This window comes from Sus scrofa, chromosome 3 (assembly GCF_000003025.6).
Source record: "Sus scrofa isolate TJ Tabasco breed Duroc chromosome 3, Sscrofa11.1, whole genome shotgun sequence".
NCBI classification, from domain to species: domain Eukaryota; kingdom Metazoa; phylum Chordata; class Mammalia; order Artiodactyla; family Suidae; genus Sus; species Sus scrofa.
The window spans coordinates 103,292,808-103,318,383 of NC_010445.4; the positions used below are offsets into that span (position 1 = coordinate 103,292,808).

Genomic DNA, 25,576 nt, shown 5'->3' on the forward strand with positions numbered 1-25,576 from the left:
CTTTTATATACACCTCCAAGCCTCAATGGTTAACATTTTTGTCAGTCTTGCATCATCTTGATCTATTTTAGAGCATATTCCAGACATCTTGTCATTTAACTTTTAAAAACCTAAGTAAGGATCATGGTTCTGAATTGCTGTATTATAGATTTCTAAGTCCCACTTTAAAATATCCAAAATTAGGTAAAACTGAATCTGTAGCATTACAGTAGATTTACTCACCTAGCAGTGGGTTTATCAGTGTTCTTTAAAGTGAGATAAAGGTTACAAAATGAGAAAATTTGCATATAATTTTCCAAGAACACACAAGGTATAATCTGAGTTTTATTCAGGAAGTCCTATACCGAAGAATCTCAAATACTGTATAAAATAGAATTCTGAAACATTTCTTCCATTTGCTCCATATCTCTCTTGTATCTGCACTACTGTAAAAACCCAACTGTCCTTCTGGCCTCTACTGAATTTTCTTATTCTGATTAATCTTCATGTCCATGGGATTCATTTTCTAAAACACAGATGTTATATCCCTGCTTTAAAGTATCTACTAATTTCAGGAGTTCCTTTTGTGGCCCACAAGTTTAAGAGCCCAACATAGTGTCCATGAGGATGCGGATTTGATCCCTGGCCTCACTCAGAGGGTTAAGGATCTGGCATTGCTGTAAGCTGTGGTGCAGGTCACAAACGTGGCTCTGATCCTGCGTTGCTGTAGCTGTGGTGTGGGTTGGCAGCTGCAGCTCCAATTTGACCCCTAGCCTGTGAACTTCCATATGCCACAGGCGCAGCCCTGAAAAAAAAAATCTAATTTCAGAGGTCTTCTGAGTAAAATATTTTACATCCAGGCCCATTTTTAGTCCTGTACAACGCACATGCCCACCCCACTGTGTATTCTTTTTTTCCACTTTTAAGACGTTCCCTCTGACCAAAATAGCTTCTTGATAATCCATGTGTCTGATTGCGAAACTACAGGTTTTGAGGTTTATCTAAAATCCCACGTGTTACCTTCTTTTTGGTAGCTCTCCTTGACTAATGTCAGGACCTTTGACAGATTAGATAATCCCTTATCTGAATTTGTATAACATTTGATATAACTAACAGCTCTTATCCACTTTGTATTATAGTTATTTATTTACTGTTCTGTCTCTTATTCATCTTCTTGCCTATATCCTTAAGGGACTACAATCTGCAAATTATTCCCAGCAGCCAGTACAATGGCTAACATGTCATAAGAATTCAGTAACAGTTCATTGGGTTTAATGAAATTATTTTTAAGCGTCTACATTTAAAATGTGATTGGAATGCTTTTACATTCCAAGTATGTTATATATAAAATAGACTTTGAAACAAAGTGGAACTTTGTTAATATATCATAATATAATTTTTGTGCTGTTTTATCCAGTAAAGACCAATTGGGAGGCCTAGCTATGTATCAAATGTAGAATTCATAGGCATAAGACCTGCTGTTTAATTTGCGGTCAGATTTAGACAGAAAAAGATTAGAGAACAAGAAAATTGCTAACACAATGAGATTAAGTGTCGAAACAGTTGAAAACCATATGAGTGGGAAGGAATTTTAGCATATTGCCTTCAAAAGAAATGTTAGAAAGTTGAGAGTTCTGTGAGTAAATTATTTTTCAGTGGATATAACAGTTCAATAGGGAGACCCTGATTTAAGGGAACAGAGATTGTAGTAAACACAGAAGTTCTTTACTTTTTAAAATATCTTTTCAATCTTTTTTGTCTTTATGTAATTTTTAATGAAATGTTAGTTCATAGTGTGTTGTTATTTTTATTACTTACATTGTGTAGATTATTTTCTATTCCCCTTTATGTAAGCTCTGTTGTAGTTTTTCCTAAGACCACTAGAATGCACTATAGTGTAGTATTTTGTGTTTTAAAATGTTTTTCTTATATATCTAAGTGTATATGTGTGTATGTACATATTTACATATAAATATTACAAATAAATTGTTTTAAATAAAATACATAAACTCCGTTAAACTTTATTGCTACTTTTATTCCTTAAGCCAGTTACTTTCAATTGCTATTTTGGCTTATAAAAGGTATTGTTACTTTCTCTTATGGTAGATAAAGTGTGTTTTTCAAAAATCTGAATATTGACAATTACATTAAAAACCATAACACACTTATATGTAAAATACATAGAGATGTACACACATGCATGTGCATGCACAGATACAGAGAGTATTTAGTATCTTTTTTTTTTACTTGCGTGTAAGGATCGATCCCATATTTTCACACAAAGATTCTTTTTTCTTTTTAATGGGTACGTATTATTATAAAACATTTCATATATATGCAAAACATATAAAGACTAATATGAAAATACTCATGAATCCACCACTTACCTTAAGAAATAGAACATTATTCTCCTTAATTTTCAGAGGTTTTCTTAAGATTTTCCTCTATAGAAAGTGTTGGTTTTTTCTGTTGTAAGTGCAAAATAATTATGGCAAAATAATATAAAGAATCCCAGTGTTTTACATACTTGGCCAAATAATTTTCATTTTCTTTATACCTTTCGTGAAATATAAAAACTTTAAAGTAAGTGCTCAGTTAGTCTTTTATAAAGAAAAAATAGCTTTCAGATTTGGCTATTTGGTTACATTTTTATTCCTTCTTTACTGGTTTGTTACTTTGGTTTTCCAAATTATTATTGTTATCCCAGTCTCATTACATTGAATATTTATTGTAATAGTTTGAATATATGAGGAAAGCAAACAAGTCAAAATATTCAGATATGTTAAGTATGGCCATTTTTAGTTAACCTTAATTTTTTTTTACTTTATCTGTATTATTTTCCTGGTCTCAGATGTTAAATCTGAGATGGTTAAATTAGATTAACCAGAAATAATAACATTTAGTTAGCTTTTTAAAGAAGATATTCCTGTTCACAGTTCTTCATGAGTTCTTCCTAAAACAGCAAAGGATACTTTGACTATTAAAAAATATATATTTATTCCTACTAGAATATCTCATTCCACATTGATAAATTTGGGCTGGTTCCCCTTCCCTCCTTTGTTCACTCTAATGCATACTTGGCAAAGCATAATTGCCTGACAATGCAGAGTATCATGGATAACTTTTCTTTCTTTTTTTCTTTTCTCTCTCTTTTTTTTTTTTTTTTTTTGGTCTTTTTGCTATTTCTTGGGCCGCTCCCTCTGCACATGGAGGTTCCCAGGCTAGGGGTCTAATCGGAGCTGTAGCCTCCGGCCTACGCCAGAGCCACAGCAACGCGGGATCCGAGCCGCGTCTGCAACCTACACCACAGCTCACGGCAACGCCAGATCTGGCAACGCCGGATCGTTAACCCACTGAGCAAGGGCAGGGACCGAATCCGCAACCTCATGGTTCCTAGTCGGATTCGTTAACCACTGCGCCACGACGGGAACTCCCATCTACTGCTTTTGATAGAATTTTATTCCAGTAGTCATCAAAAAAATTTGACATCAAAAAAATTTGAGTACTACAGAAAAAATAATGTTATATGGTTCATTTGTAGTTATAAAAACAAGATTTATGATTCTCAGTGTTATTCCTTTATTTGTTATAACAACTTATTGGTATAACAAAATAGTAATGGCATGTACTTTTGTATTAGAACTTTGACATTGTGGAAAGCTTTGAGACTTTGAAAGTTAGGATTACTGCATACTGATTAGGACTACTACTACATATTACATATCTTAAAGTTCATTTAAATATGTTTTAAGATGGTTTGTATTTTCTCATTTCTTTGTTAGAGCCAAATACCACAAGTTGAAATATGGGACAGAATTGAATCAGGGTGATATGAAGCCTCCAAGCTATGATTCTGGTAAGCTAATCTTAAAGAAAGGTTAAGTGATTAAAGAGAAGTTAATATCTAGTATTTTGTAGCAACAGTATTGATAACTGCAAGTTAATTTCTAATTATGTGCATATTAGTCATTTTTTCTGACCTACTTTGGCACTAGTCACTTAGTGTCATTTAGATCATTTTCCACCACCTTCCTTCCTTTTCCCTCTTCCACTTTCTTTTAGTTCCCCATTTTCTGCTTATGTTCTACACTTACTGGAAGGATCAGAATTCATGGGTAACATGCATCAACATAACTGTCTTGCTGGGTCCCCCAGTATTAATGGGAACTTTGAGATGTGCAGTACAGATTACATCATGCCCTTGAAATCCTGAGAGAAAGGGTAGGAACTCCGGAGGTAAGAGATTTCTTCTTTAAATATGAAAGAATTACTCATCCTTTAAGTGTAATCCCTCAGCTGCAGAATTATTTGGACTTTCTTACCCTTAGGAGGTTCTGTAACCAGAACATCTTTTAATAGCTGAAATTTTTTTTGTTATTTCTTCTTTTTCCTTCTCCTGTCTTCCTCATCACCCCATCAAACAATACAAAAATAGTACTTGTAAAGACAGTAAGAAATATAATTGACTTAGTAGGTGTAAGGGAAAAGTAAGAAAAATTGTTGAAAAGTTATCACCATGTTTCAGATGAGTGTGTTTTTGACATAATGTCAAGTTAAATTCCTGGATCAAAATATCTGATATAACTATTACGTATTGAAATACCTTCCATGTACTATGGGCCTTATGTATATTAATTTTAATTCTTAATATAGTTATTCAATACAAATAATATTATTTTCATTTTGCCTATCTGAAATTTAAACTCAGACAAGTGGAGAAACTTGTCCAAGGTCACACAACTGTTAAGTAATGGGAATATGGATCTGAACCCAGGTCTACTGACTCCAAAATTCATATTCTCACCTGTTGTACCACATTGCTTCTATATTTGACAATGTATGAAAGAACTTTACAAAATAAGTTTTGAATGTACTGCCAATTTTATGGTTCAGTTCATTGTAGTAATGTTATTAAACACATTTCCATAGCTGAATATTGAATCAAGATTTAGAGCAATACCAGCTGATCACTCACATGTTTTTTTCCATTTAAAAAAAAAAATTTTTTTTTTTTTTGGCTACTCCTGTAGCCTGCGGAAGTTCCTGGGCCAAGGTTCGAACCTGCGCCATAGCAGTGACCCAAGCTGCGCACTGACAACACTGGATCCTTAACTTGCTGCACTCCCAATGTATTTTTTCTTTTGTTATTTAATTGTTCTGTCTTTTACTTTGATGTCTCTTAACTTGAAATGCACTTAGATTAAAATTTTTTAAAAATCTAGGCCGTTTGTTAAAGGCTATCCTAAAAATATATCGTCTGAATCAAAGTGATTTTAATCAGTACAGTTACATTAAAAATTTGTTTCCTAACTTTTATTTTATTATTATTATTATTTTCTTTTTAGGGTTGCATCTATAGCATGTGGAAATTCCCAGGGTAGGGGTTGAATCAGAACTGCAGCTGCTAGCCTACACTACAGCCGCAGCAACACCAGATTTGAGTCACATCTGTGACCTATGCCTAAGCTTGTAGTAATGCTGGATCATTCATCCACTGAGTGAGGCCAGGACCTGAACCCGCATCCTCATGGATATAGTTCTTAACCCACTGAGCCACAGCGGGAACTCCTGTTTCCTAAATTTTAGATATTGATTTTGGATCATAAAGACCTAGTTGCAGTATATACAGAATGTTTATAAGTAAACAGTATGGCTCTGTAGAAAAAAATTAGGGCTTTGAAATTAGATGCTTATAAGTTTGACTGTCTCCTGACACTTGAAATACCTGTGATGTTACATAGTTTCTCTGATGTTGTTCCATTCCTTATCTGTAAACTGGAGTAAATTCTGGAAATAATTCCTAACTTCCAGGTTTATTTTCTTAGTATATAATAACTAGTATTATTCCACCTGTCAGTCTTTCAAACTATGCATTCATTTTACACATATAAAGTATGTAATGCTTGTGTCGGAGCCAGCATCAAATTCTGTGAAAAAGAAAACAGTACACAATTGATTTTTTTTTTTTTTTTTTTTGTCTTTTTGCTATTTCTTGAGCCGCTCCCACGGCATATGGAGGTTTCCAGGCCTGGGGTTGCATTGGAGCTGTAGCCACTGGCCTATGCCAGAGCCACAGCAACGTGGGATCCGAGCCGCATCTGCAACCTACATCACAGCTCACGGCAATGCCAGATTGTCAACCCACTGAGCAAGGGCAGGGACCGAATCCGCAACCTCATGGTTCCTAGTCGGATTCGTTAACCACTGCGCCACGACGGGAACTCCCACTATTGATTTTTTAAAGGGAAAATAAAAAAGTGATTACAATGAAATCATAATGGAGAAATAATAGGTGTTAGAGAGCACAGTAGCAAGAGAACCAAATTTTACTGTAAGTTATTAAGGAAGCTGCCTTGCAGGAAGTGATATTTGAAGTTGACATCTGAAGGATAAGTAAGAATTAAACAGGGAAAGTGTACTGACTAATATTTGTTGAATGAGAGCTTGAAGAAAAGCAGTGTATTAGCAGTAAAGTTTCTGAAGTAAGAATTTGGCACATTTGAGAAACAAAATAACTAAAATAGTGGAGGGAGAGAGGGAAGGAGTGTTTCAAGATACAGCTAGAGAGTTAACCAGGAGAGCAGATTATTACATTACAAGGATCTTGTAAAATATGTTGAGTTCATACTTAAGTAAGAGTAATGAGAAGGCTTTTGAAGGATCTTACTTAGGATGCTTGTGACCAGATTTGCTGTTGTATCTTGCTGACAGTAGTGGGGTGATGGGTTAGTGAGGAGCAAAATTGGAGTGGGGAGATTGGTTAGAGGATTTTACAGATACATGGGTAAGTGAAGAAGGTTATCTTGACACGGGTATAACAAAGGAGTTGAAGAGAAGTGTGTGTGTTCAGGAAATATTTAGGAAGCAAAATCTGTAGGAAATTAGTTCTTGTTTAGATGTAGGGGATTTAAAAAAGGGAGAATTAAAGATGACTCTCACGCTTTGGGTTTAAAAAACTAGACCAGATGTAGGGGGAGGGATGAATAGGGGATTTGGGATTGGCATATGCACATTTATAGATGGAATGGATGATCAACGGGCACCTGCTGCATAGCACAGGGAGCTCTCTTCAATATTCTTTAATAACCTATATGGGAAAAGAGTCTGAAAAAGAATGTACATGTGTATATGTATAACTGAATCACTCCTTTGTGCAGCAGAAATGATCACAACATTGTAAATCAACTGTATTTAGGTAAATTTTCAAAAAACCAAAAAACTAGACTAGAATACATTTGGAAGATGGTGGGTTCATTTTTTGATTGATTTTTGAGGCATGAAGTGAAAATGGCTCATAGACAATTGGGCATGTGGGTCCAGAGCTCAAGCCAGAGATGTGGGTTTGCTGTGTAGATTTGAGAGCATACAGCATCCAGTACTCCTGATGCTTAATGCCATTGGGGTGGAAGAGCTCTCCTAGGGACCTTATGCAGAATAAGAGGACCTAAAATGGAGCCCTGAGAAATGGCAGCATTCACAAAACTGGAAGAAGAATAGAAATCTGAAAAGGAAACTGATGAGGATTATTTTATTTATTTATTTATTTTTTTGTCTTTTTGTTGTTGTTGTTGCTATTTCTTGGGCCGCACCCGCAGCATATGGAGGTTCCCAGGCTAGGGGTCTAATCGGAGCCGTAGCCACCGGCCTACACCAGAGACACAGCAACGCGGGATCCGAGCCGCGTCTGCAGCCTACACCACAGCTCATGGCAACGCCGGATCCTTAACCCACTGAGCAAGGGCAGGGACCGAATCCGCAACCTCATGGTTCCTAGTCGGATTCGTTAACCACTGTGCCACAACGGGAACTCCTTCTTTTTCTTTTTTTATTTCTTTTTGATGAGGATTATTTTAACAGTAGGAGGAAAACCAGGAGAGTGGAGACCAAGAGAAGAGAGGGTTTCCAGAAGGAAGAATCCTTCAGCACTACTGGTTGGTTAATGCTCAAGGGGCTGAGAGGATTTAATGACACACAGGTCATTGAGAACTTTATTGTCAGCACTTTTAGAAGAATGTTGAGGGCAGAAACAAAGACTATTGGTTAAAAATGAAGACTAAGTGTAGTAAACTTTTAGGAAGCCTAGGTTGTGGAGGTAAAGGAGAGGGTTTAGAGGGAGATAGCTGAAAGGACACATGGGATTAAAGAAGACTGTGTGTGTGTGTGTGTGTGTGCACGCGCGCGTGCACAGAAGTGTTTCTTAGAGGAGGATCATATATAAGGGAGAGAGTAGAATTATTTAAAATAGGAAGGTTTCCAAAGAAGTGACAGGGATTGGATTCTGATCATTGCTGGAGAATGGCAGGGGGAACAAATGTGTCTTTTATTGTTACCATGAGAAAATGTAGAAGTTAGGTTTGGGTTTTGGTCTGGTGGTGAGTATTTAATATAATAGCTTTATCTTCAAAAAAAGGTCTGATTGAATTTGTGTGATCATGAGTTTTCATGCAGGTCTGCATAATTGGGGCAGCCTAGGTAAAATAGAATGAAAACAGCTCACAAGGGGACAATAAAATTGAAGACACTCTCAGAAGAATGGTTGAATTGATAGACCCTGAACTAATACTAGAGAGTAAAGGAAGTGAAGGCAAAGATTAAGTTAAATTAATTGCCCTCACACCTCTCCCCTACTTTCCTGTCCCTCTTCCCCCCCTTTGGTAATATCACAGTACTTGGTCTGTTATTTTAAGAGAATAATGAAAATGCAAGATTAATTCTTATTTTTATTTACGTATTTGTCTAACCTCTTATCATTGTAATGATGGCATGTGGAGGAAAATAGGGATCAAAAAGACATGATTTGAGCACTTGTAACTGTATTTCTCACTTAGAAACCTTATCATGAACTAGTAAAACTCATCTTTATCATTTTTAAAATGGGGATAGTGATGACACCCATCTTTTAAGGTTGTGAAGATTGAAAGAATAATTATTATGTTTTTGTTTATTTTTAGTTTATTCTTTTGTTTTTTGTTTTTTGTTTTTTTTTTTTGCTTTTCGGGCCCACAAATTTACAGGCCAGGGGTCTAAGCGAATATACCACAGTCACAGCAATGTGGGATTTGAGCTGCGTCTGTGACCGACACCACAACTCACAGCAACACCGGATACTTAACCCACTGAGGGAGGCCAGAGATCAAACCCCCATCCTCATGGATACTATTCGGGTTTGTCACTGCTGTGCCACAACGGGAACTCCCAATTATGTGTTTTTAACACAGCATCTAGAATGCATTAAATATTTAATATAAAATATCATAAAACAGAATTTCCCAGTTTCTCATATTTCCACTGGAATAAAAACCCTATAAAGACCACAGTTTCCATCATGGGCTGATGGAAAGTGTGAACTTCTTTTATGTTTTTAAAGTCGAGGCATGCTCTAGTATGGAAATTCTTAAGTCCAGACTTACCGAAAGAAGACTCTCTTTTTATTTTACGTATTTTTGAAGGATTTGGCTTCTCCCGAGTGTTTTAAATTTAAGCTTTACAGGGCCTGGGAGGTTTTCATTTAAAGAATGTCTTAAAAAATAATGCTTGGTGTTTTCATTTAATAACTAGTGAAGGAAATTCATTTGGATTGGGGTTATTTCTTATCTACTCTTTTACCAGACTGGCTTTTTTTTTTTTTTAAAGCCATCATTCCTAGGTATTTTGTTCTAATTCTGATGTAGTGCTTCATAGTACATTTATTTGACTCTTGTGTGACTCAGTTAGTCCTGGAGGAAAATTCTCAGATTACTAAAAATAGGAAAAAAGTCTTTATTTTAGAGCAGTAATGAATTTATGTTAGAGTTTTGTTACAGAAATTAAACTTAAAAACATGTTTACATTGTCCTAAAATGTACCTTACAGTACAGTGTTTTTAATCTTATAATTTTTTTGTTGTTGGCTTGCCTGTGGCATGTGGGAATTCCTGGGTTTGGGATGGAACCTGAACCATAGCAGTGAAAATACCAAATCCTTAGCCACTACACCAACAGGGAACTCTTAATCTTATAGATTTTTATTGGACCTTTTTTTTTTAAATGAATTTAGATGTCCTCTAGTGTGTTTAACACCAGTTTTATTATTTAATGTTTTCCAGATGAAGGTAATGAAACAGAGGTGCAACCACAACAAAACAGTCAGTTAATGTGGAAGCAAGGTCGACAGCTACTCAGACAGTAAGTATGTCCTGAAAGTATCTGCTGTGAAAAAGCTTCATTAAATTATGTTCTTTTTTCATAAGCACTTTTTCCACTATAGTAGAATTTATTATTAAATTTTAATAAGAGTTAAGAAATTCACTTTCCATAATTTTAACTTTATCAAAAAGAACACAACTTAAAGGTTCTAAATTATATTTTTTGCTTAAATTTATATTTTAAAGAATTTTTTGTCCTTAAAGTTACTCTTTGTACCTTTTATACATAAATATACAGGTTTTAATATAAGTCTAAACATGTAATTTTTGTGTTATGTTTTTAAACTTTTAAGTAGATGGAAGAACTTCTGGATTTCCCAGATTTACAAATACTGTGCTAACGTATACTCCCTCCTATAAAACGTGAATTTGAGGGTATAAAGTAGGAGCAAGGCTAGGCTGAGGTACGGATATTGGGAAGTGGGCTAGACCCACTTATCTGCTTAATGCTTGACCCTTGCGTAGCACATTTGAAAATGTTATTTTGATTTGTACCTCAGTAAAATGAAATTTGCTGTCTGGTTTGGACTTTTGGGTTGTTTGTGGATAGTCTAAGCTTATGATTTCCAAAGTGGATGGTATGCCAGCCATACCTTTTGATAATGGGAAAAGAATATTAAAATAACTTCTTACATCTGTTTTTTTATCTAATCAAAGCTAGAAGAAAATGAGACTTCATTACTATTTAACTAGTAGGTTTTAATTTTGGTCTTAAATATGATTGTGCATTTTCCTTTTATAAATAAGTGTCTTTAAAGTGCTGATCTTTTTTTTTTTTTAATGTCAAGTAGTTATCATAGTGAGCAATCTAAGAAGTATTTTTAAAAGATTGGTAACCTGCTTCTCAAAGGTGACATTTTATTAATGAATGAGGAAGTATTATTTAGTAAGACCTTAGGAAAGAACAGTTTTTGAAACAGTAATCTGTAATGTGATTTTGTTACCAAAGTGAGTTGTGTATCAAATATTATTTGTTAAAAAATAGAAAAGCGTAATAACTTTGAAAGAACCAACTAATTAAATTCAGGAACATTAGAAAATTTATTACCCAAATTTTAATCAAAGCCTTTATAGATATTGAATAGGATTGAAAAATGAGTACCTTCATTTGGTAGGATACACTTACTCCATTTTGGTCACATGTCTTTGGGAGGTATCTCTTTGAGCTATAACAACTGTTAATACCAGATCTTAGAATAAACTGACCCTTAGACTGGTTATTTTTTTGATCTTTGTTTTCCTTTTCATCTCATAGATGTGATGCTTACTTATAAGTTAATGCCTGACATTTATCTATCATGTTTATTAATGACATTATTAGTGACATTTGTCTTTTTCATATTCTCGCCACTACCCCTTTTGGTCTTTTTTGGACATCTTTATTGTTAATTAATACCGAGTGCCTTCTATGTGCCAGGCACTGTACTAGGTTTGTCTCTTTTATGAGAAAGAATTAAAGTTACATAGGAGGAAAGTGGAAAAAAATGGGCTTTAAACCTTGGTCTGACTCTCTATATTCTCTGTCTTCTGTGCTGCTGCCTTTCTGCAGCACACACACCCCTGTGCACCCACTCAGCCCACATCCCACTATTGAATTGTGGTCTATTTTTATTTTAGAATTGTCTCAGGATAGAAGCTGCCCTTCTGTAGAAGTGACTCTTTGGAATATGTTTTGTATGTTATGGAGGAAACTATGTGTGTTAGAAATTCTCAGATCTCAGTTGATCCAGTGATACTTTAACATCGGAAGTATAAAAGGACTACTGGTTATAGTAATTACTATTATGAAATAGTAATTCAGAATCTGAGAGTGAGTTTACTCCAGCTCTGCCCAGAAGAAAGAATGTGTTATTAGGTATATTAAGGAATAGCTTCTTCTTATGATAAATGAATGGTGTATTGATTGTATAGTTCTTTGATTTTTCTCAGTGACCGTAGAGGCTGGTACTGCAAGAGACAGCTCTGTCTGCAGCTGGAAGATTATTTATTAGCAAGTCTTACTAGCATAGTACTGTTCTGTTTAGTCTTATGCAGGCAATGAATTTTTTAAATTAAGATATTCAGTAGTAGAATACTGATTCCAATAAGACTGAATTTTAAAGATCCTCTTCACACACAGGTACCTGCAGGAGGTGGGTTACACAGATACCATTCTAGATGTGAAATCCAAACGAGTGCGAGCTTTGTTGGGCTTTTCCAGTGATGTCACTGACAGGGAAGATGACAAAAATCAAGACTCAGTTATAAATGGCACGGAGGCTGAAGTTAAAGAGACAGCAATGATTGGGTAAGTATTTTGTCTAGAAAGTGGTTTAGCTGTAGTTTTGGTTCTTATAAATATTTTTGGCTTATGAGTGATACTTGCACTTTAGATTCTGCTACAGAGGTAATTTAAAGTTTAATAAATATTTAAAATTTTATTTGGTAGAAGGTAGCACATAAGGACTAGAGTTATTTATGATTATTTTAAGAATATTTTAAAGATTTTTAATTGAAATTTATAGATTTAATATAGATTTTAATATTTTGAAGCTCTGTCACTTATTATTAGAACTGCATACAATATCTTATTTGGAAATTCAGTTCAAATCTGTAAGAATGAAACTTCAGTATTTATTTTAAATTGATAGAATAAGTGAAAAATTCAGTAGCAGAAATATTTCATTTTGCTTTTTGGGTATGTATCATACAATTATGTAAAGCTGCTTAAAATGAACTTGAACAGTTAAATCAGGATATTTCTTCTTTATTAAAAAATTGATGTGATTCTTAAAAAGCCAAAGATTCTGTGAAATGCTAAATACGATATAAATTTATTTTAACTCATGTTTAGGCTGGAAGAATGGTTTAATTTAGCTCTATAGATTTTCTAGTGAGAACTTAGTTTCTGTTATTTAGAACAAAAGCTAAAATTATGGGATTTAGGTAAAAATTTAAAATTAACTTTTATAAACAAATGTCATTGGCGCCTTCTTAAATGTATTCATTAATGGTTAAGACTGCATTAACTTGTTTTAATAAATATAAGGTATAGATTGTTTCTCTTTGTAGATGTAGACAGTGTAGACATTAATCCTGGTTGTATTTTTACCTAATGAATTAACAAATTATTATAAAGACCCTCAGAAAGACTAGTCTGACCATCTTGTGTTTTGGCTTTGACTTGTCATTTGGAACCTGATAAAGGTATTCTGAATCTGACGACTATAGATAGGGATGGAGAGTAGTTTGGAACCCAAAAGCATAGGTCTCAGTATATATGAAATTTGAGATTTTTCTGTTGTGAGAATTTTGTCCATAGTTGTGGCTAAACTTTTTCAGGAAAATATCTTGTTATCTAAAACATTTTCTAATGAACTGGAGAGAAATCATTCTATTGGGGCCATTAGGAAGTTGTTAAATTTATTTAGAGGGAATTAAATTAAAATCTTATGTATTTGAAAAGTCTGTCATTTCCAACAGGTTAAGGATTTATTCACCAATAGGATCAAGTTTTGTGGTAATACTAATTTTAGTATCTTCATGTACACATTTGCTTTTTTTTAGCTCTTTAGCTGTTCGGAAATATAAGATTGTGTCAGCAAAAAATGAAGTATGTACAAGTTATTTTCTTAGTTATGGAAGCTTTAGTGTCAGAAGAAGAGTCGCAGAGAGGAAAATAATAGAGAAAGACAGATGATAAGAAAAATATTTTAAAAAGAAATACATGTGTCTTGGCCTAAGAATCAAAATAATACCAAATCAGGAGGGGGAGTTCTTTATATTAGATTACTATTGATCTAAAAAGGAGTTATGATTGCAAAGTACTTTTAAAAGAGTAACCAGTGCCTTCCTATATTGCCTTTCCAGTTAAAATCCATGGTAATGCAATAGATAAGAATCAATGTAGATCATAATATGATTTTGGGGAGGGGGTCATAGTTGCAATATAAACAGAAGTTAGTGCAGTATGTGATGGGTTAATTCTTATGTTGAGTTTAAAAAATTAACTGAGCAAGATGTACATGTTTTCAACCAGAAAATCTGAGTTAACAGATTCTGCCTCCGTGCTGGATAATTTCAAATTCCTTGAAAGTGCAGCTGCAGATTTCAGTGATGAAGATGAGGATGATGACGTTGATGGAAGAGAGAAAAGCATCATTGATACTTCAACAGTGAGTTGAATTACCTCAGATATACTTATTTTTAGGGACCATTATGAAGGCTTTAAAAAGTAGTCCATGTCTTTCAAACTTAAATCCTTAACTTTTTTTTTCATAAATTTGGGGAAATTTAATATAAAAGAGTTTTTGTATTGATTTCAAATTCAAGAATATTTTTAGTATAGTGTCTTTCTCTTAAAGGACCTCATTCTTTGACCTTTTGTTAATTCATTAAACATGTAGCACTTTTAGGGGGTTAGTAAATATGGTAAATGTTGTGTGTTAAAACAATGCATTGTTATTGGTGCTGTAAGACAATAGAACTGACAGACCCATTATGGTGTCTGATGGTGACTGGCATCGACTCTAACGGGTGCAGTTTCTGTTTCTCTCATCAGGGTTGCTTAGGTAGGAAGGTTCCACAAATTTTCAGAACGCTACTATTAGATTTCTCCGAACTTGTTTAGGGTTCCTCTCTGGTTTTGTTTAGATTTTTATAAGTTTATTGACTTTCCCATGGTAATTTCCTGGAGTAAGAGGTGTCTCTAATTGCTCTTATTGCTTCTTCCTTCCCTTCCCTTCTTTATTCTAGCCCCTCCTGCTCTTCTTTTTTAACCTCTCCCCTCTTTCTCTCTTCTTTTTCCCTCTTCTTCTTCTCCTTGCTTCTCTCTCTCTTCCTTCCTCCTCCTCCTTTTTTAAAGTAAGAAATGAGGGCATGCTTTGCTTTGTTTAGGAGAGTGTTCATATTTCCTCCTTCGTGTTTATTTAAGAAGAGCGGGGAGGAACATGAGGGAGTATCAATAAAGTAGACTGGGAGTTCCTGTCGTGGCTCAGTGGTTAACAAATCCGACTAGGAACCAAGAAGTTGCGGGTTCGATCACTGGCCTTGCTCAGTGGGTTAAGGATCTGGCATTGCTATGGCTGTGGTGTAGGCCGACAGCAACAGCTCCGATTTGACCCCTAGCCTGGGAACCTCCATATGCCACAGGAGCAGCCCTAGAAAAGGCAAAAAGACCCAAAAAAAAAAGGTAGACTGTACCTAAAGTCAAAAGCCTTGGGCTAAAGTCCCCCAGGTCTCTCACTAATTATATGGGCTTCTTAATATGTTAGGCTTATTAGTTTTTTATTTTTTGAAGTAGGCATTATCATAAGTATCCATGTAATCTCCAGTGAATTTTTGTTTGGAATAAATGTGACATCGTATATGAAAATGATGTGTTTAACTCTAAATTGCTTTTTAAGCGTAACTTCTTTGTTCTTTATGTCCTTTGCTTCCATCAGAGACTCTCAACTTAACTGCTTCCCGGGTGGTATTTCCCTGGATCATTATTGAGTAGTCTTGTGCTCACAAAGCCCCACCATGGATATTATTTGAACTTCAAGTAGTTTCTCCCATTTTTTACGATTCAAAAGAGTAATAATAGCATGTGTTTTAATTTGCTGTAGTGGAAGAAAATACCTTAACTTGTATGATAACTTTTCTCTGTCCTAATAATCATTTGGAAATTTTGTGTGATTTGTGATTTCTATGGGACGATTGCACTGAGATGTTTTATTTTCCCATCAAAATAACTTATTCATTGCTAAGTGGTTAAATAATAACTAATTATGATGCTTTGTTTCATTGATAGTCATTATATCAGTTTAAATGTTAGAAAAATCTATAAGCTTATTATTACAAGTATCAAGTATGGTCTTACTAGAAAGTCCTAACTGTAAACTGTTTCTTTTTTAATATCAAACTCATAAATATCCTGACTTCCATTTAGTGCAGATCATAGCAGTTCTGTGAATAAGCAATGAAGACATAGCTAATGTAAATATATGTAACCCCATTCAAATATAGCATCCAAAAATTCTTCTAGTTTTTCTTTTAGGAAAATATTTCTAAACAGTTGGTTTCCTTATGACAGTTTTGCTAATTTTTATGATATATTACATTAATTTTCACAACTGTAGTATAATAGCTACATGCCAGAAGACTTTAAAGATATAACTGTAGGAGTTCCCATTGTGGTGCAGTGGAAGCAAATCCAACTAGGAACCATGAGGTTGCAGGTTCCATCCCTGGCCCTGCTCAGTGGGTTAAGTATCCGGTGTTGCCGTGAGCTGTGGTGTAGGTCACAGACGCCGCTTGGATCCTGCGTTGCTCTGGCTGTGATGTAGGTCAGCAGCTGTAGCTTCGATTTGACCCCTAGCCTGGGAACCTCCATATGCCATGGATGTGGCCCTAAAAAGCAAAAATAAAATAAAATAAAAATCTAACTGTATGTTGCAATGTATAAGTAGGACTTAGAAGATTTATTGCAATGTCATATTTAGAGAGAATGGCCGAAAATTATCCTATTAAAATATTTAGTGGAACAAACAAGTTTTTAAATTGTTATTTTATTTCTTTAATCAGACTCATTTAATAGATTAAAGTAAGGAAATACAGAAGCATGGAGTTCCCGTCATGGCTCAGTGGTTAACGAATCTGACTAGCATCCATGAGGCCGCAGGTTCAATCCCTGGCCTTGCTCAGTGGGTTAAGGATCTGGCGTTGCCGTGACCTGTGGTGTAGGTGGAAGACGCGGCTCGGATCTGATGTTGCTCTGGCTATGGTGTAGGCTGGCGGCACAGATCCAATTCGGCCCCTAGCCTGGGAACCTCCATATGCCACATGTGCAGCCCTAAAAAAAAAAAAAAAAAAAAAAAAGGCAAAAATACAGAAACATAGGGCCTTATGAGACATAATGGCCGTTGTCAAATTTGCTATTAAATCTAAGTTAAGCCTCTGAAAGATCAGTATTTTAGGAAAAGTTTGAATATATATAGGTATTAGAGAAAATTTATGCAAAATTAGGACAGTAGAAATAAAAATGGGAACATTCCCTCTCCCCCAGCAAGTACCTTCTAAGTCTTGTGGCATGCATTTCTGAGTCTATAGTTTTTGTCATTTTAGGTTTTGTAAGGGAATAATGTAGCAGAGCTAGGGTTAGGGTTATTTTTCATGGTTATATCCTGAAAAACTCTTGCGATGTTTTGTAAAGTGTTTCTTTCTTTGGCTAGATTAGAATATCTGCGTGCTGCATAGACCGTATCCAAGAAATGTAAGATTTGGTTGTGGTTCTCGTAATACAGTATGTCAAGGACATTTTTCTAATTAAAGTGCATGTCTTACAGCCAGTGTTTTCAATATATGATTCCATTAGTTTATTTAAAACCAACAACCCAACAAAGTTTAAAATTACCACTTTTAAATGTATAATATATATCTTTTTAAAATGACATCTGTGTTTTTCTGCTGAACTAGATAGATATTATTGTTATTTAACACAACAAAGATGCATTTTCTGAAAATAATAATTGGGTTTTCTAATTCAGTGGTAAAAGGATATTGTCTCCTTTATTTAAATTAATTCCATAATATATGCCAATATTTTAATTGGGCTTGTTTTTTTTTTTTTTCATTAGATTGTTAGGAAAAAAGTATTGCCCGATACCAGTGAAGATCGTGATACAAAAGAAGCTCTAAAAGAGTTTGACTTCTTGGTTGCATCAGAGGAAGGAGACAGTGAATCTAGAAGTGCCGGTGATGGGACAGACTGGGGTAAGGAAGCATCCTGGCTCCAAACAGAAATGTTGTGTAAATAAACAAAACTAATCTTTTATCAGGAGGGCAGCATCTTGAAGAATACTTTAAGTATCTTGTAATGTTGAAATGTTGGATTCTCTGAACTTTTTACTATTGTCACCTTTTTTCCAGGGTATGACTGTGTGTGTTTTTAAAGATGGTCATACAGTTGGTTACCTCATCTTTGTGTGTGTGTGTGTGTGTGTGTGTGTGTGTGTGTGTGTGTGCTTTTTTGGGCCTAACATGCGGCACATGGAGTTTCTCAGGCTAGGGGTCCAATCGGAGCTACAGCTGCCAGCCTACACCCCAGCCACAGCAATGCTGGATCTGAGCTGTGTCTGTGACCTACACCACAGCTCATGGCAATACTGGATTACTGGATCCTTAACCCACTGAGAGAGACCAGGGATGGAACCCGCAACCTCATGGTTCCTAGTCACTGCGCCATGACAGGAACTCCATCTTTTTTTTTTTTTTTTTTTTTTTTGTCTTTTTGCTATTTCTTGGGCCGCTCCCGCAGCATATAGAGGTTCCCAGGCTAGGGGTTGAATCGGAGCTGTAGCCACCAGCCTACGCCAGAGCCACAGCAACGTGGGATCCGAGCCGCGTCTGTAACCTACACCACAGCTCGCGGCAATGCCGGATCGTTAACCCACTGAGCAAGCGCAGGGACCGAACCTGCGACCTCATGGTTCCTAGTCGTATTCGTTAACCACTGCGCCAGGACGGGAACTCCTCCATCTTTTTTTTAATGTAAGCAATACAGTATGAAAATAATTTGAATTTGAATGTTTTCTGTTTTCTGCCTAGACAGTAGAACTTGCAAATCTAGATTTTGTGGAAATTGAGTGTGAGAATGTAATGGAGGATTTTAGAGATGTAATCTCTGGCATCTACTATGCAAAAAGAAGTATAAGTTTAAAAGGTTGTAGTTATTCATTCATTTTAGTCAAATGTCATCATTTCGTACAAGGCATAGAATTTTTTTTGCACAGGTTGTTCTGAACGAATTTGATACTTTAAATATTTAACAAGAATTAAAACCAATATTTTGGAGAAAGCTTCTACAGCATATAAATCATTCTGTGAGTTTGGAAATAAAGTAGGATTGTAATAAATTCTTCAAAAGCGATCATTTCTACCAGGTGTGTTTATATGAGTGTCAGTAAGAGAAAGAGCAAGAGGGAGAGAAAGAAGGAGACATGGCTGGTATGTAACCTGCTACCTAAGTTCCTGGTGAAAATGAGTGACTGTCCTCATATCTGAGCTGTCTTACTTTTTAGTGGTGTCCTGGATGTTTATGTTTATTAGTGTGAGTGAACGGAATCTAGTTGATTGAAGATTTCTTTACCAGGAGTTTGGTCTTACTTGTGATAAGGATTTTATATTTCAAATTCAAGGCATTTCACTTTTAAGCAATTAGTAAAACTGGATTGCAGATCCCATTTAGTTGAGTGGACATGTAAATCTCTTTAAGGGCTTACTTTGTCCCGTCGCCACATCCCTAAAAAAAGAGTTACTGTGCTGATGTTAAGAATCTCCTTAGTTTCTGGCAAGCAAACAGATTTTACCACACTTCTTCTATCATCTTCCATTACTATTGTTGTTATGGGTCTAGCTAAGAGTATGATAAGGCAAGGAGTTCCCCTTGTGGCTCAGTGGTTAATGAACCCGACTAGTACCCATGAGGATGTGGGTTTGATCCCCGGCCTCGCTCAGTGGGTCAAGGATCCGGCATTGCCATGAGCTGTGGTGTAGGTTGCAAACGAGGCTTGGATCAGGCGTAGCTGTGGCTGTGGTGTAGGCCATCGACCACAGCTCTGATTCCACCCCTAGCCTGGGAATCTCCATATGCTGCGGGTATGGCCCTAAAAAGACAAAAGACAAGAAAAAAAAAAAAAAGGGTATCATAAGGATGAATTTTTACTTTAAAAAACTGAAACAGGAGTTCCCACTGTGGTACAGCAAGTCAGGGATCTGTTTTCGTCTCTGTGGTGGCTCAGTTTCAGTCCCTGGCCTGGGAACTTCCGTGTGCTACAGATGTGGCCAAAAAGAAGGGAAAAAAGGCTGAAGACATTCTGGATGCAAAAGCCAACCAACTCAGTTTAATTTATTATTAAGATATGAATGGTGAAAATTAACATTTTTGATTGTTAGATTTTTCTGGAAAACATAGAAACTGTTTCTTCTATTGATAGTTGAATATTGATAGATCTGTAAAAACATTGAGTTTTACAAACTGTATTTAGTATGTCCAGAGGTCTAGTTATCTGGTGGATTTTGTTTGTTTGTTTGTTTGTTTTTTAGGGTCACACCCATGGCATATGGGAAGTTCCCAGGCTAGGGGCTGAATCAGAGCTACAGCTGCCAGCCACAGACAGCCACAGCAACATCATATCCAAGCCGTGTCTTCGACCTACACCACAGCTCATGGCAACACCGGATCCTTAACCCACTGAGCAAGACCAGGGATTGAACCTGCAACCTCATGGTTCCTAGTCAGATTCCTTTCCTCTGAGTCATGATGGGAACTCCCAGTTAATCTGTTTTTTTTTTAAACTGTGAATTGAAACTTGGTAATACAGACTTCTATTTATTCTGGTTAATTTTGATTTATTCATCTTTCAGCAAATAGTGATCACATGCCTTCTGTGTGCCAAGTCTTATAGGTGAAGATCCCTACCCCTTTAGTCCTACATTCTACTAAGAAGATATAGGCAGTAAGCCGTAAACATGATAAATAATGTAGTACATCAAAATGTGATAAATCCTATAGGAAGTAGGAAAAAATAAAACAGAGTAAGGGGAATAGAGGGTGCTAGGGTTGGGGTGGGGTGGAGGGGACAGGTTACAATGTAAACTAGATTGGCCATGGCAAGCCCCATTGAAAGCTTAACAGTTGGACAACATATGACATTGGTGAGGGATTTAGCCACCTGGTATCTGGGGAAGAAGAGCTCAGGAGAAGAAAACCAGAGCAAATGCTGTAAGATAGGTGTAGCCCTGGTATGCTTGAGGGATTCAAGGAAGCTAAAGTGGCTCAATCAGAGGGATTCTGAGGTAGTAAGAAATAACCAAAGAGGGTAGCACTTCTATGTAGACCGCTGGTGAGATGGGGAACCATGGGAAGGATATGAGCCAGAGGGTGACATGATTGAACTTTTATTTTAAAGCATCACTGGCTGCTATGTTGAGAATAGACTACCCAGGGCAATCATTGTTGGCAGTAGTTTTGGAGAAGAGAGGGGAAATTATTGCAGTAATTCTAGCAAGAAACAGAGTGGTTTGAGAAGTAGTAGATGTACTAAGAAGTGGTCAGATTCTAGATGTGTTTTAAAGGTAAACAGTATTTCCTGAAATATTTGATGTGATGTGGGAAGAAGGGGGCATTTTTGGTTTGAGCAAATGCCCCCTTTGCTCAAACCAAAGGGGGCATTTGCCTTCAGATAAGATAGGGAACCCTGTAGGGGAATAGATTGGATGGGGAAGATTGGGAGTTTGGTTTTGAATGTTTAGTTTGAGATATATACTAACTTCCTAATGGAAATGTAGAGTGAGTAATTGGATATATGAGTCTTAAGTTCAAGTGAGAGTTCTTTTTTCTTTTTTCTTTTTTTTGCTCCCAGGCTAGGGGTCAAATTAGAGCTACAGCTGCCGGCCTATATCACAGCTCACAGCAACGCCAGATCCTCAGTCCACTGAGTGAGGCCAGGGATCGAACCCGAAACCTCATGGTTCTGCTGCACCACGACGGGAACTCCCAAGTGAGAGTTCTGAGCTAACACTTATATGACATTGTATGTATGTAGTAAATTATTTTATAGTAAGTATAAAACAGTAACTTTCTTTAAAATTTCTACTCCGAAAATAGCAAAAGTTAATGATTAAACTTCTTTTCTACTAGAAGCTTAGTTTCCTGCTTTAAGAACTTATAAATTAGCAGGTCACTTAAATTGTTTTATATTTTGAATGCCAGGTTGATGAATAAGTTTACAAAGCGCTATTTATAAAGCCTGTAAAATAAAAATGGTCATCTATTAATAAACCATGCCAAAAATATAAAACTTTTGAAATGAAAAGATCACGGAAGACTTGTACCATCTCTTAATAATCTTCTCTCATTACATAAGTAAGAAATTTTTTTGTGAGTCAATCATAATCAAATTCAGAAAATGGGATGAAAATGAGGGGTTCTCGATTATGGAGTTTGGGGGATTAACTTACTAAGAATCACATCTTGCAGGAGCTTTTTTCTATGTCTCTTTCAAGAGAAATTTAATATTATTACCTAGGAAATTGGATTGAAAACTGTTTCTTAGGTGCTATATTTTGTGTGACATGTATCTAACAAATAAGCAGTAACTTTTAAAGTTAGTGATACTCTGAAGAGAATGGTTAAGTTGTCATTGACGTAGCAGTGAATTGATTTGAAGTGTCCAATATTTTATTGAAAAAGGCTGTTTCATTTGTTTCACTCTGTTTAGAAAAAGAAGACCAGTGTCTGATGCCTGAAGCTTGGAATGTGGACCAGGGAGTAATTACCAAACTCAAGGAACAATACAAAAAGGAGAGAAAGGGGAAAAAGGGAGTGAAGAGTAAGTGGAAAACATTGTATCTGTTAACAGTAAATCTTGCCTCTTTCATATCCCCCAATTTTTTTTTCCAATGTTTTCCTATAACTACTTACTCTGTTTCTTTTCTACTCCTGATCTCTTTCCTTTCACTTGCTCTCAGGGGTTGAAATTAAATGATTAGCTGTTTGATTATGAACTTAAAAAAAAAAAGCTGTGCATAAAATTGTGGAATCATAATATATCCTAGTAATAAATCCGGAGTGTCATGGGAGTGTGGGACTATTTATTCAAACATAATGATAGTTTGATTTTTAAAGTTATATGTGCTTAATTACAGCAATGATTTTTCACTATTGATAGTTCCCAGTCTCATCTAGTGTGACCCTCTGGCAGTCCACCAAAATTATTGCTTATAATTTTAGATCTTTGAGACAGAAGGAAAGTTAATTTCTACCCTGGATGTTCTATATGTTCATAACACACAATTCATTTGCCCTTATCATTATATGCTATACAGGACACAGAGTCAAATATGCAACTTTTAAAAGTATTTATTTTTCTAATTTGGATTTTTGGCCAATTTAATTTATAGTATTACCAATTCAGTTTTTTTCTTTTCAATAAAACATAGGCTTCATCAAAAATGGAAGCTAAAATGAAATTTCTAGCCTTGTGGATCATATATGTATAACTCATTCAAGATATTAATGAAATTGAGCAGTAGATCTAGTTAAGTATAAAAACTGGAAATATGAAAGCTTTCAAACATCCCTGAAGATTATCTTAAACACCTTTTTGGGAGAGCAAGGCTAAACTCTCCTTGTGCTACCACTCATTCGCAGTATGCACATGGGTCTCCCTTTTATGACAGTAGGAATTTCATCCTTTGAGATATTAAAGTAGTGTAAAGTGAGATTAAAAGCCAACTTAGTAAGACATGTATTTAAAACATGTATTTAAAATTGCAAAAGACTAGAAGGATATGCTTTTTCTTCTCTTTTTATAGTGATGCGTAAACTTATCAAAGACCAGTCATTCTTTTAGAACCTGATAGTTGCTAATAAACATTTAAGTGTTTATTTAAAATATCTTAGAGTTTGCAAGTATTTAGCATGAATGGATAAAAAAATCAGTGGTCATTATTGATGTTACTATTGTGCCAGCCATTATGTAACTGAGAGGGAATGTTATTTAATGCTTTCTCAATATTAATTAAATCACAGAAAAATTAGTATTAAAACATAAGAACATTATGTACTTTTTATTAAAAAATACTGATAAAAATTTAATCTTAAAAAACAATAGTGAGACATGGTTTGTTATGACTTTTCAGAACCATGATAAAACCAGTTAAAGTGAAATTTTGAGGAATATTTGTCATACCTGAGAAACAAGGAGAATATTTCAATTGTCTGACCTAAAGTTGATGTATTTCTTTAAGCCATTGTGTTACAATAATGAATATCTTAATATGTAAAAAATCTTTCACTTGGAAAGGTATCCAGACACATAGAATCCATCTACTATTATATTGATTATTCAGTTCTTGTCAAACATCAAGGGATTGCTATAGTTGGAATTTAGCAATTAAAGTCTAAAACTGTACCATTTGACTGGAACAGTATTCCTGCTAACAGAAGCTACTGGGTTTCCTTGATCTGGGAATTATGATCACTATTTAGGCATATGGTACCTAGTTTCTTATTATGATGAAGAAAAATGATTCTTTAGGGGGAGAAATTTTAATGTCTTTCACTGAAGCGAGAGAGACTAGACTGAGGTTCAACACATTTTGTTTATCATCATGACTTCAGGTTATCTTGATAAAATGGGAGTCTGGGAACAAGTGAAGACAAGATAGGAACAGAACTGGAAGACTTAAAATGAAAATAGAACTGAAGCAAAGCTTTGAAATGATACATGAGGCATTAATTTTTAAACCACCATAGATATTTTTAAAGTTGAACTGTTACTTATTGGAAGAGGTTGAGTCTTTTTAATATCGTTTACTAGAAATATTTCCACTCAGATTATGTTCTACATCATACCGTCTTGAAATATATTTCTAGGTATTAGTTTAAATTGCTTAAAAATAGTTGTATTCTATGCTGGTATAGGAAAAAAAACCATAATGGACCATGGGTAAGATTTTCCCATTCTTAATTAAACTTGTAACAGGAAAAACTACCGAAGATCTGTTTCACCCTCTATCCTATCTAAAACAGTCAAAACAGGGATGTGGGAGAATGAAGCATCAAAGTATAGGTAAGTAATCAGCAGGGCATGAGACTTCACCTCGGGTACCATAGCTTCAGGATGTAAGGGAATGAATGCAACTTAAACAAAAAGGGAGGTGATTGTTTATTTCAGTACATAGTAGCTTCACAGTCTGTGGTATCTATCTGTGTTTGGAGCAGTATACAAGGATTATAGAGTAATATTTAGGGATCCAAATTACACATGAAAATTTTTTATGCAAATTGTGATGTTATTCCATTAGCTTAATTTTTAAAATATATGTAAAACATAATCCTTTTCAAGACATAATACGTTTTTAAAATAATTTAAGAACTTAGAAACTTTTTAATATAGTAGGGTACTATTAAAGGTGAATGTTGGCAGATATGAATAAGCTTTATGGCACATTTTGATGCAGTTGAATAATTCTATTTCCTCTTTTTTCTTCTCTCCCTCCCTTTTTTGGTGCTAGGGCCCAATAGGTCAAAACTACAAGACATGCTTGCTAATTTGAGAGATGTTGATGAACTTCCCTCATTGCAGCCATCTGTGGGTTCACCTTCCAGACCTAGCAGCTCCAGGCTTCCTGAACATGAAATAAATAGGGCAGATGAAGGCAAGTATTTTAGACACTCCAGAGCACAAAAAACACTTGAACGTACTTATCTAAATTCAGTTATTAGAAGGAACTCTTCTAAGAGAAGAATTTTATTTCACATACATTTGAACTGTGCAGTATTTCCCATATGTTGGCTTTCTTATATTCAAGGCAGTTTGATTCCAACAGTAATCTTTAATACTTGAAAAAGGATGCATAAACTTAAAAACCAGCTCTAAATATAGT

General features: G+C 35.3%; 1 protein-coding gene across 2 annotated transcripts in view; it reads left to right on the top strand.

Annotated features, from left to right (window-relative positions):
• Positions 1-25,576, top strand: part of STRN (striatin) — a 114,925-nt gene that overhangs the window by 42,982 nt on the left and 46,367 nt on the right. Inside the window, exons 3-10 of one of the 2 annotated variants that reach the window (XM_013996218.2) lie at positions 3,762-3,835; positions 10,064-10,142; positions 12,282-12,449; positions 14,181-14,316; positions 17,761-17,896; positions 22,405-22,515; positions 24,673-24,759; positions 25,205-25,348. In XM_013996218.2, coding sequence (XP_013851672.1) covers positions 3,762-3,835; positions 10,064-10,142; positions 12,282-12,449; positions 14,181-14,316; positions 17,761-17,896; positions 22,405-22,515; positions 24,673-24,759; positions 25,205-25,348 — 935 coding nt within the window. The remainder of the gene's footprint in view (positions 1-3,761; positions 3,836-10,063; positions 10,143-12,281; positions 12,450-14,180; positions 14,317-17,760; positions 17,897-22,404; positions 22,516-24,672; positions 24,760-25,204; positions 25,349-25,576) is intronic. The other variant, XM_003125240.6, reaches the window with a different exon arrangement.